Here is a 13,401-nt window from a genome sequence, read left to right as displayed (position 1 = left end):
GGAGCCACTTCACTGCTTTAAGCACAATTCTATCCTAACCCCAAGCCTGAGCGTGGCATGGATGTACAAGTGGAAGGAAAGAGAACACACAAGAAAGGAGAGAAAGACAAAAAGAAATATAACTAAATTGTAGTGGGACAAAGCATGTCCTAAACTACTTTTATAAGTGAATCACAATGGATAAAACAAATTTGTGACACTGTCTTTTAACAAACAAAGTAGGAAACTATAGTAAGGAAAAAAAAAATTGAAATATGTCTCTAATATGGGCAAAAAACTCTGATAAGCTCTAAGGGGATGGCACTGTCTAATGAATTGTGAATATTTATTGGAAAACCTTTTTTGTTGTTTTTCACTCCATGTTGGTTTTAATTCCAGTCCCTGGCAGTAGCTGAGTGGTTTCATTTTTCTGCCCATGTTTTCCCCCAGTTATGAAACAGGCACTTTGTTAAGAATTTACAGAATGACGCAAAAAAGTTGTTGTTTTTTTAATTTTGCTGATTACAAACTCTTAACGATTACATAGGACTAGTACATCCAGTACTCATGAAGTCAATATATTTCTTACACACCATACAGAGCGATGAATTTTCTGTAAAACACACCACTTTCAGACAAATTCGTGCACACTCCTTGCTTCCTAGACACTCTGGAAGCTTTCAATCAATACAGTGCTGCCAGGAGTCAGTGTGCAGTTTTCTAAAGCTGCTTAAGAGGTGAAGCTGAAAGCCTTTTCCTGTAAAAGGAAAGTAAATTACACTACTCAATTACACTTACAATCGTTTTATATTGAGTATTTTTGTCTTTAATTTTTGAGAAGTCTGTTTTGATAAGCTTATTATGCATATTGATAAGACTGATCAATTATTTTAAAATAACTCAAACCAAACCAGATTCCCCCTCATTTTCACCACTTAGGCTACAGCGCTTGCCAATAACTGTGAATAATACAAATTTTAAATTACACCCTTCAGTGAATATATTTATTACTGTCATAACTGCACAAGAGGAAGCAACTGCAATGCCAAGTGATGACACGTACTCATCAAACCAAAAGAGATCAAAGGAAGTTAAACAAATACAAGACAGAAAAGGCTTTCATGAGTCAAAGCCCTCTGCAGCGGCTCTTTGAAGGCAATGTGCCTCCTTCTTAGCTCACAGAATTAACGAAGAAACGGCCAGTGGGGGTGGGGGACAGATTCCAGATATTTTCCTAAATATCTTCTTAAACCTACACATATATGTAATCAATACATGTAATTAGTTACACTGCCAATTCTTCACCCTTCTGACTGTAATTCACACTCACTATGCTTATGCTCCTAGCATTATTCAAGTTATAAAATGTTGGGCCCCGAACTGTCATCTGTTCTACATTTCTACAGTCACCAACCTGTTCGCATGGAAAGGTCATGGTCTCATTATAGGTATATCTCAGCAAAAATGAAAAAGCACTAATTACAGTAGCTTGTTTAACAACATTCAGCAGTGTAGACCTCCAGTCCTGACTGTACTCCTTACATGCATGATAGGAATACTTTGAACTAGAAACAGCCTATTCTGTTAGCAAAGTTTTGCTGACATGATTCAGATTTTCTTCAGGTTATTTTATCCTCTTCTTTGTCTTCTTCATTTAACCACCAAGTGATCAGTTTCAGTGCTAAACAACACCAAACTAAATAAAATAAAAATATTGAAAGTGGCAGATTCAGTTTTAAGCTTCTGATGACAGAAATGCATTTTTGCTCTGAAAAGAGGGAGCAACCAGCTTTCAAGAACAAATCCAGTAAAAAGGCAGAAAGAAAAAACTGGAAGCTTTGTGTTGCCTGACAAATGAGTATAATTAATGCTGTATTTCTACACCTTTCACACAGCTCCTTTCAAGTCAGTGCTCTACATTACTGTAGCTTAACAGAATACTGCTCAGCAATAGCTATTCCAGAATACTTCCATGTCTGAAAGCTTTATTTCATTATAACTCTTAAGACCTTATGTTAAAATAATCTTAATGTGCAAATAAACCCATATATAAACTGTACACATCCACCAAATTTTGTAGCTCCAGCAGAAATCACACAGTATGTTTAGATTTCTTAAGCTTCCAGTGCTCAAAGCTTTACTGTAACATTAATCATTAAAAATAATACCCTTAACCCTTTGTGGTTGCCATTAAACTTTATTTTTTCTTAAGTTTATTTTAGAAATCAACAGCACGAGGCAATTTAATGGGTTTGGGAAGAGATTTTTTTTTTCTTGGAACTTACTGAATCAAGTAATCCATCATTTCCAAAAGGAAATAAAACAATTGCTTGGCAGTGTGATGTAGCACTACCCAACAGCATGCACAACTTCTTCCTTTTGTGTTGGTAACACTTGCTTGAACCGCAGGAAAAAAAAAATATCACTCAAAGTGCAACACAGGAAGCCACCATGGCTATCACACCAGGTTCTGCATTGATGGAAATGCAGCTCTCAGTTCAACACAAATCTTAGCCCTCCCATTCTTGAAAGCACGTTGTATCGCATATGCACCTAGAACGCTACTGTTGCATAGGATGCTTCCTCACTGAGCATCAGCGAGGACCAGTTGTTGGTTCAGCCACAGGAAAAAAAAGGATATTACTTATTTTTTTCCCCACAGTCAATGTGTGATGCTTTCGGATATGCCTTAGACCCCCTCTGTTTGTGTGCTCCCTCAGAAACTCCCAAAATGGCCTGAATCGAATGGCCTAACACCAGCTAACATTTGGTAACACACCATCAGTGCACCTGATGTTTCTCTCTCTCACATGCTGAGATGCACTCATCTGATATCAAGATTTCAAGACTTCCCATACTAAAAACCTACAGATTTCTACCTCTGTTCAGTGCCATGGTCTGGCATAACATTCCATTTTGTAAAGATAATCCAGAAATCTGTACTCTTCTCTCTACACAATCCAAACAAAAACATCCCATTCTCTTGTCTGCATAATTTCATAAATTCTGACCAGTCTGACTTAACTCAGTACTTCTCCAATCCATCAGTTTTATTTCTCAGGGGCTTGTATGTTTAGTGCTGTTGGCAGTGTCACAATGGAAGAGAAGAAAAGATCATGCTTGTTGATGACTGAGTCCATAGCTTTAATCTGTCTCCAAGACCCAAGCGCTCACCCAGGAGCACTGACGTTTTCATCCATGGCAGCCACTCCTATTTAAGTCATCTCTCATTGTTACTGTCTAAACTTGAGCACAATTTTCAACACACACTGATAGATCAGACTCAAATTAGCATGGTCTAAGGAAGCTTAGAATTGAAATTTGTCTTCCCGCTTTGTTAAGACATCAAAGGGCTCAATACTCTCTCTGTAAACAGTTTCATCAACACAGAACAACCTAACTGCATGCTTCAGATCGCAAAATAAAAGAAATACAGAGCTATCACAGCATGATGCCAAAAGCTGTCCATCATCTTGGTTGCCTGGCAGGAGATCAGGAGTTATGGAGAGCATGCTCTCTCATGAAACAGGTACTTATACAAACTATGTATGATTTAAATTTTGTACCTAATCCTTGGAAATTCATCATCAATGAAATGACATGTTCTGCATGTATGATGCAAATGTACCGAATATTAAATATATTACACACCAGCACTTGGAGGAGGGGAAATTTTCTATGTAGTCTATCATAATTTGCCCCATCATAACAGCAGATGCTGCTTTAATGGAAACTACATCAAAATACTCAGAGAAGCAACCACCCAATCCTGCAAGCTGCTGATTTACTAGCAGTGCAGTGGGAACAGAAGGTACCAAGCAGCTTGAAGGGTCAGGACTGAATACCTCGTGCTGATAAAGGGGTTTTCATTTGAAAAACAAAATCTTTTACAAGCAATTAATTCAGTCTTATGACACTTCTATGTACTGCATTAAAAAAAATCCTGGATTTTACACAACTTTTTATTGCAACGTTCAGATTTTTTTTTGTACAGCCCTAAATCTTGGAACCTTATATGAAAACTCTGCTCTAGCTTTTAGAAGTTCATTAATTATTAGCCTTAACACATGAATCAAAAATAATGAAATCTGATCAAACTTCAGCTGGATCATAAATCCAGCTGAGTTGTATGCTCATAAAGCAAAGGAGAGGAAGTAAAAAGCTTTTCACTCAAAAGGAGAGTTTTAGATAGATCTGATTGTTTGACTGACTTTTGTGCACCACGTTAAGAACACTGAAAGGCCTGTACAAGAAAGTTAAGTGACTTTTTCCCTGATATACTCGGAGCTGCCAAAGCAGAAAGAGATGAATGTTCCATGTGCCATTAACTATATGCTGTTCTAAACAGCACCCTGTTATTAAGATTTTCCCATCAGACTTCTTTGCAACATAGGTGTGGATTTGTTTTAAACTCAAAAGACAAAATGTCAGCATACCATATCTCAACCTCCAAATTTCTGCAGTCTTTTAGGAGCTGTTGGCTGTGGCAAGCACAACCTAGAAGTTACAGCATGCTGACTCAGCGGTAACTCTAACTGCTCTATAAGTAAAAATAGCAACAGCAGGTCAGATGGGTAAGTTATCCCCCACAGTGACTATCAATGGATACCTAAAGAAAAAGGATACAGTAGCTATATAGCAATATACCTCATCAGGGCAGTTTCCCAGCCTAAATACAGCTCAGCACCAGTAGACAGAGGTGATACTATTGTGTTTAAAAGCACTGGATGGATCACCTGTAAATTCATCTAAACATCCTATAGGCCCAAATTAGCCACTAGCATCTCTAATTGTTATGTGTCGGAGAGTATCATGGCTTGTATACGCCTTTATGCTAAGCAGTACCTATTCCTGAACTCCCAAGCGATAGCTGAGACGTTTACTATTGATCTACACATGCTCACACATGATATGTAGGAACTACCTGTCACACGTTCAACCTGAGATGACATTCAGCACTCCTCAGGATCCACCCTGAGCAACTTTTCCCAAAGTGAAGCAGGACCAGCCACACCAAGAGGCAGGGTTAAATACATCTCATGCAGCGAGGCAGCACTCGAGCCTTCAATGTCAACTTGATTCCTTGGAAAAGCTGAAAACAGAGGGTTTGCCTGGGCTGCTCAGGACCCCCTCATCTTCTCACTGCTTTGGAGCACACTGCTCTAGTTCATTGGGGAATTAAGAAGGATTCACTAACTGCTTTACACAGTAGAAAAAAATTATGGCACAGATTCCGTGTCTTTTGATGGGAAACTTAATGCTTAAAGAGCTGTTGGACTTCTTTTGCTTTTGATCATGCATAAGCCCTTCAGCACATTGTTGGCACAGTACTATGTTACTGTAAGAACTTCCGCCTGCCTTTGCGATGGCCCTTCCCAGTGCACACACACTGGGTGTGCTTTTCATTTTTCTTTCTTGCCACAAAATGAAACCAAACATTTAACCAATCAATCTGCCACAATAAGACAAATTTTTAGCAATTAAACATCTGCTCTGCAAGCCGAATCTCATTTACAAACTAAGTTCTCCAACTCTAGCATTCAATTTTCTTCTTCGATGAAATAAAAAAGCACAACATCACAAACACACTTCACATTTTTTTAAGCTAAAAGCAATGTTTAAACAGTCAACAAGAAGGTAAGAAGGAAGGAGAGCAACACCACCATGACAAGAACATATGAAGAAATTCAGAAACGCGACTTGACACTGGGTCACTACAGGTGATGTGTGATTCACTGACAACAAGAAAGGGCCCAGCTAGTACCTTCCAGACTGTCGGTAACTATACTCTAACTGAGAAACCTCATCTCGGGAGAATCAGACTGCCTGATAAAGATGTCCTCAGAACAGATGTCTTATTTACTGAAGTAATTGCTTTGTGATGACCTTGATCAATAAAAGCAGAAGCAAAGCAAGGGACACTCACGCGATCTTCTGCATTTTAAAAGCCCTTTAACCTGTTCCTACCTCAACAAATGCATGAGATCACGCTGCCAAGTTTCAACATTCACTGGCAAGCTTCAAAGCCCATCAGTGTTACAAGGGCGTTATTGCAGCGTCGGTTTCCTCGTACCAAGACTACACTCATCCTCAGCCCCAGGATTTGGACTATTGCTGAGTAGAACAGGATGATGATGAAACTGTTATTGCTGAACTGTGCGTGATTCATAGTTTGTAATAACTGCCTTCAAATATAAAATTCAAACACATTCTCATAATCAAAGGTCAGAAAAAGACAGCAAGAATGGGTTATTAGGCATAGCAGTTAAAAGTATACATTTACACTAGCTACTGTGCATAATTCTTAGACAAACTGTGACTACACCTGTGAAGAATGCGATACACGGGACTACTGATTTATATCCTCTTGTATAAACCCTGGTACATTTCCCTGCAACAAAAGCTTCTTCATGCAATATTAATGTGCCATTCCTTAACACACACTTCTCCAAATATTTAATCTCCCAAGTATCTCTTCCTTTTGTGGGAGAGAAGAGCAAGTGACAACAGACTGGTCCTCAGCATGGGAACACCTTCTGCCAGCACTCAGTGAGGCAAATGCTGCCATGGCCGCCCTTTAGCCAAAGGTATGCCTCCCTTGCAGATAAACAAAGTGACACAAAAAAAACGGATTTATTTGTCTAAAACAGTAGGTTAAAAAAAAATCATCTATGCACCGTCGCAGACAAATGATTATAATTTGAAAATAGCTTTGTAAAACATGATGGGCACAGCCATAGAGGAGGACTGTGCATGATCTCAAGTATTTCTTCCTCTCATTGCTCAGCATTTGGCATAGCTAAGCCTTCTTAAAACCATCAAACAGAAGGCAAGGAATAGTCAATTGAACGGGTATCCAAAAAGGTCATCATAATGACAGCATGGAAGACTGTTCCCTTGATCCTGCACATATGCCTCTGAGATGAGCAGATCCGTAAGAAAAATGAGAATTCTGCTTCACTGCATGCAGATATAAGCTAAATGGTGAAGTAGAGATGTATGATACCTGTTTCCAGTACGTTTTATTCTTAGCAATCACAGGCTATAAATTCAGTAGCTAACTGCTGGATCAATTGCTACATCAGAATGGGGGTACTTTGCCATTTTTCCCTTTTGAATTTTCATTATTTTTAATAAGAATGGAGAGTTCTTTACAATCATCAAATACAAAAGACTTCAGCTTTAATTTAGAGCAAGAACACCCTGGCCAGAGGAAGCTCAATATAAGGAACAGGAAAAAAGAAAAAAAACCAACCTCTTATTGACCTTTTAAAAATCAAAAGTAGCACCTTATCAGCACAATGGCAGCATTATTTAAAAGGCTTTTATGTACCACTTTCACTATACTATTTCTATTAGATCACTGAGAATAAACATCTGTTTTCATTTACTAATCTTTTTCCCCAATTAGAATCTCTCTGAATCTGTGTACAATAGTAATTTCATTTCTTCTCACTTGCAAGCATCTTAATTAAAATCAGCTTATGTTGACTTTCATTTTTACAATATATCTGCCTATTTCACATCATAGCACCTTCATGACCCCCAGAGAGTCATGAGCCTTTAATATTTTATTTTGACCTTGTTAAGTTACCGGAACCATCAAAGATTTTTCTTCGTCCCTCACTGAGCCATTTTTTATCATCAAAATGCACAGTATATGTGAAAATACATAGCTGAGAACTATGCTGCTTTTAAACAACATATCTCTGCTCATTTATGAAAAAGCAATTTGTTGCTTTTAAAATCTATAGCAAGAATGAGTTTTCAAGCCATAAACTTCATTATTAATTTAGGATGACTGGTTAAATGGTACATAATCATCTTTTTTCCATGAGCTTCAGGACAGAAACACATTTTTTTCTCTTTTCAATTAAAAAAAAACCACAACACCAAAGACTGATGATCTTAGAAGAAGAATTTGTAACAGTCATCTTCTACATCTGAGTTTACAAAAAAAGAAGGTTTGTAGGGAGAAGCAGTATCTTATTAGAGTAGCTAATTATTAGAGGCAGCCAAAAAGTAAAAATCCTCAGACAAGACATGTAAACCCATCTCAGGTCTGCAGCAGAAAACTAGCCAGTGTGTGTTCAATGTGTTTCAATTCCATCATTTAGACAAATGATAGGGGTGCACACAGCACATTAAGAAGCCTTGGCTTAGATGGGAATGGAAAAGTGCACAGTGATCCCTTCAGCTTTCACAGCTTCTCTAATGCCCACAGATTTACCTTTGGAGCTCGCAGATAACTGAGTATGCTGGCACATTTTTTTATTTTTTTATTTATTTTTTAACATTTCCCTTGTAAAGGCAAAGGTTTTGGCACAGTCTGAGTCCTGTTAGAACAGAAAGCCTGATGGCATGCTGCCCTTTAGCACACTTGCATTTACACTTAGCTTCAGGGTGGACTCCAACATCTCCCTCACCTGATAGACACCCAAGTTATCTCAGCCTCCTGCTCATTACCAGGAGGCAAAAGGCTTTTCAAGCAAAGCTCTTTTTCAGGAGGGCACAAAGTCTTGAAGGCAGCTGGGATTCAAGAAATGTGTACGTGTCACCTGAGGACGTGGCTTAGCAGGCATGGTGGTCATGGGTTGACTGTTGGGCTAGATGACCTTAGTGCCCTTTTCTAACCTCCACAGTTCTATTTCCAGCCACTTCATGTTAGCTTTATGTGGCACAACTGTGCAGAGGTTGAGACTTCTGACACCCATGAGCACAGCTCCATGGAGCCTGGCTGGGAAGCATGCTGGCTGTGTTTTTGCCCCTCAGAAATACACAGCAGACACAACTGCAAGGGTGTGTTCAACCAAGAATGAATTTAAATTTCTGAAAGTGGAGCTCAAAGTTTGTCAGTCATGAACAATCAGTATCTGGCTGCTGGGTAGAGGAAACTGGGGGCAGCTGATGATGAAGTGGGAGAAGTAAATGGTTTGACAGGAAAAGATGAAAAATTTCCAAAATAAAGAAAAATTATATAAAAGTTCAGAATGAATATGTGTCTGTACTAAGACAGGAAGCAGAAGGGAATAGGCCTATCTTAAGGAAAAAGCAGCATGAAGGAAAGCACAGAAACTCACGCAGTCATCTAGAGGATAGATAACAAGAAAAAATGCCACTTGTGGCTGAATCAGCACTTCATCTGGGAAGAAGAACAAAACTTAGGAGCTTGCAAGGCACAAAGCTAACAGATCGCCTGGGTATTCAGTATAGAAGAGATTATGGGAAAGTTAAATGGAATTCCCAGGGGGAGTAATTATAATTTCAGCACTTCATTTGCTCTGCAGATTTACCTAAGGTCCAAAGAAGAAAATTTAACTGCTTAGCAGATCCATCTTTCTCTCTTTGCATAGCATAGCCTTTTATCTCTCAGCCACATTCAAACACAACTGTTTACAGTCAACGAGTAGCTTACGTTCTGCCTCCAAAAGCGGAGAGTTGTGTAGAAATGCTGTACAAATGTCCCTGCTCACTCCTGTAGATTTTGCAGTCCCTAAGTGCAAAGCTGACTGAACAAAATCCGTCAGACTCAGATCACATGGGGCCCAAGACAAGAACCTAGCACTGCTGAACCTGTGATTAGCATCCCCACAGTAGCTGTTGGAGCCAGCACTAAAGACACCAACTCTGAAGAAGGGACAGGTCCTTGAGCTGTGAAAGCAGAGAAGCAACGGACGGTTAAGCACTAATCCCTGCACTAGCATTAGTTTATACCTCATAGCTCTCCATGTGTGTCAGCACCCTATCTGTACAGGGACAATGCCTGCCATGTCACTGCACAGACTGCTCTAGGACACAGCTAACTTCTGGTCTTTCACAGGCACAAGTTGAAGTGAAGGCTATAATTCCCACTGCACCTTTACAGATTGTAAGTGGGCTGGCAAAATATCTACACCGTGAAATCCCTGGGCAGCTTTCTCACATGAAATATTTTTGCATTGTTTAGCATTTTTTTTTTTTTTTAACATCCTCACTGACATGAATAGGCAGGAATCAAAACAGAATTGCTATGAGGCAAATGGTCACTTGCAGGAACAAAATCTGAGGCTTCAGAAGTATCATTAATGAACTGGCTTCTTCCCCCTCTCAGCCTCAGTATGACTACTTTGTTCCTACAACACAGCTGTGCTCACCACTACAATGAATACGTGCCTAAGGAGAACTGTCTATTTTAACAAAGGTATGTAAGAGATGAGAATTTTCATTCACATTTTTAAAGGGGTGACTTCTTCCATCTGCCACTCAAACATTAATTTCTCCTACTATCACTCAGTCAGTAAACCGTTTTACTCCTTAAAAGGCAGATTCTGGCTAACCCTTGCCTTTCCATACGCACAGTACAGGCCAACCAAAATTTTGATCTGAGCAGAGAGAACCTGAAAATACTCAGCACCACGCTGCACTTAAATGACTGGAATCTGGCTGTCAACCAGCTCAACGTGTATTTCTGCACTTCCCCCAGCTACTACCACAACAAATTCCCAAAAGAAATTAGAGAAAACTCATTAAGTATAACATCATAGCGCTCAAAACTAACCATATATTTGGGTGTTACATACACTACTCTCTGGACATCTGTTGTTACCTCAAAAAAAGAGTAAACCCTGACAATGGTTTCAAATTTGAATTATGTACTCTCAAGAACAATTCTGTTTCTTCTCAGAATGCTTGCAAATGAATGTACCGTCAAAACAACAAACAACAACAAACCCACATTCTCCTGAAGCTAAAAATTCATTTACAAATAGGATAGTTCACAGTAACATAGAATCATTAAGGTTGGAAAAGACCACTAAGATCATCTAGTCCAGCCACCAACCCCACCACTATGCCCACTAACAGTGTCCCTTCAGTGCCATGTCTACCCTTGAACATCTCCACAGATGGAGACTCTAAGTTGTCTGTAGATTACTGCAAGACCTAGAGGTATTGTATGAACAATGCTTTAATTTGACTTCAGAAGTTCTGTATGAGATGGACACTGCTCCGAGAGATAGACAAATGATCCATCAGCACTTCATGCAGCTCGACAAGGCCAAGCATCAAGTCAGTGGCGGAGTGGACTCCTGTAGCCTGGTGTTCTGCTATCAGCCACGAACTTTGCTTCTATTAGTAAAATGCAGTGTGATTTTATAACCTTCCCTTTTCTGCTGAGTAGAAATAATTATGTCATTTGGAAGTCTTCATACTGCTAAATTAAACATACACATAAATTCTAGCAAATTAAATTTAAAAGCAAGACTGTTTGGTTAGATTATGTAAAAAAGTATGCTCTAAGACTTGCTGAGTTCTGAGAACTGAAACCGCAGACAGCCAAAATACAGCTGCACACATTCAGATATGGTGTGTTTGCTAATATTGGAAACTTCAGCATGCTGCAGCAAATTTAACTTCTGATTATTATGTGCATAGAAAAAAAAAAACAGACAACACACTGCAGAAAACATAAAGCACTTCAAGGTTGTAAAGTACGAAAGTGACAGGCACTCTGTTGTTTTATGAAGCACTCGATGATATTTATTAGTTTTATCACTGTGGCATCTAACAGCCCCAAGTGTGGGCCAAGGCCTCGCAAAAAATACAGAAAAAGCTAGACCACAAAGTGCTGAAGGCTGCAACAAAGGGCTCCATACAAAGCACAGCACTGGCAACTGCCAACCTAACTTACAAGGGTGCGCACCTGAAGCGCAGAGCCCAGCTCCCAGGCTGGATGTTAAGTATGGAGCAGGAGTCATCTACTGAAGGAGAGACCACCTGGAACCCCCCATATCAAATGTAAAACCAAGGATGTGTTCAAATTCCCACTGCTATCTGCAGTTCAGGCATTTGAACCTGGACTGCAAGGGTTCAGTGTGGGAGATGGATCCCGGAGTCCACAGCTAGAGGGATTTGTGATGGTGATGGGTCAGTGGTTGGACCAGATGATCTTTCCCCAACCTTAATGATTCTATGGCTGGAATGGGATGTAGGGAAGACCTGCATTCATAGAGCAAGGACTCCAATGAGCAAGGAGGTGCACGGGAACATGATCCTTAACTGGTAGCCTGTTGAGTTGGGTTGACTCTTGTTTTCATTCCAGTCCTGCAACTCTTGCATCATGAACATGATGAACACAACACAATTTCTCATGCTACTTCTTTTAGGTGCTTTCTAGTTAAGGCAATCAGGGCTTGCGGTGTTTGTGATTTCTATTAAAAGGATTGGAATAAATACTTGCTTTAAGCAGCCAGTTCTTTCTTTGGATCTGGCAGTAAGTGGCTCATCCTGGAACACGCACACATGCAGTAAGTTGTGTAAGCCATACACCATCTTTATAAGAAATAGTCGTTCACTGCCTGTTACATTTACATGGTTTTTTTTCTGTGGTTGTATTGATAGTCAAAGGAGCTCATCGGCTTTTCACAGCACATATTGCTGCGCTTCAAACGAGCTCTTACAAATTCTCAGTCTGGCACCTCCAATAAAACACTGAGTCACAAGTCCTTTGAACCCCAAAGTTGTTCATCCTTCTATTTACTTCCTCAGCCCGGTATGCGCCAGGATACCACTCTTTGCCAATTTCTTTGGTCTACTATCACTTAAGTATTAAAATAACCCAACGAGAGAAGAAGCAGACGACAGTACTATTGTATCACCGCTTTCAGTTTCGGGCTGCCTCGCTCACGAACGCAACTTTTCTCTTTTCCCGCGGCCCCGCAGCGCCGGGGGGAGGACAGCCGCACAACAGCCCCAGAGCACGGGTCGCATCGGGAGCAGCGACCGCCCACGCGATGCCGGTGGGAGCCGCGGGGTTCGCCCCGTGCCCGCCCGGGGGCGGCTGCTCCCACTGCGGGAACACTGAAAGGGGCTCCTCAGCCCCGCACAAAGGCAGCGCGGAGGCGAGCCCGACCCCGGGCATAGGGGGCACCGCGCCCGGCAGGCGGGACGGCGAGGCGCTACGGACAGGTAGCTCTCCGCTAAAAATGGAGGGAAGGGAGAAATTCCGGGAGAAACTTACCGGAGGAAACCGACGAGCCGGACAGACTGGAGTTGCTGGATGCTGCCATGGTCCCTCCTCCTCACCCCTTAGCTGCGAGCCCCGCGTCGCCTCCCGCTGCTGTCCGGCTGCCGCCAGCCCATGGCCAAGTGCCGGAGCCGCGCAGCGCCCAGCCGCCGCCGCAGCCCGCGCACGGTTTCCTCCTGCGCCTACGGGGAGCGGGGCTCCGGCACCGCAGAGCTGCCGGCCGCGCCGCGGGGCCGGGCAAAGCCGCTTGGCGGGTCGGGGAAGGGGCCGCGGCGCTCCCGGAGCCTCTCTCCGCCGGGAGAGCTGGGCTTACCTTGCGGCGGGGACGGGAGAGCCGCCCTGCCCGCGCCTTCCCTCTCCTCCTCCCTTCCCCGCCTCCTGGCGGGCAGCGCTGACAGCCCGGCGGGGGCACCACCGCC

At 41.6% G+C, this 13,401-nt stretch overlaps 1 protein-coding gene across 1 annotated transcript in view; it reads right to left on the bottom strand.

Annotated features, from left to right (window-relative positions):
• The window catches only part of CHN2 (chimerin 2), a 163,429-nt gene extending 150,065 nt beyond the window's left edge, over nt 1–13,364 (bottom strand). Inside the window, exon 1 of the mRNA XM_021385921.1 lies at nt 12,977–13,364. Coding sequence (XP_021241596.1) covers nt 12,977–13,025 — 49 coding nt within the window. The 5' untranslated portion in view covers nt 13,026–13,364. The remainder of the gene's footprint in view (nt 1–12,976) is intronic.

The sequence above is a fragment of the Numida meleagris genome, chromosome 2, assembly GCF_002078875.1.
Source record: "Numida meleagris isolate 19003 breed g44 Domestic line chromosome 2, NumMel1.0, whole genome shotgun sequence".
NCBI lineage: Eukaryota > Metazoa > Chordata > Aves > Galliformes > Numididae > Numida > Numida meleagris.
The sequence above is the reverse complement of the archived record's forward strand: the minus strand, read 5'-3'. Positions and strand labels throughout refer to the sequence as shown.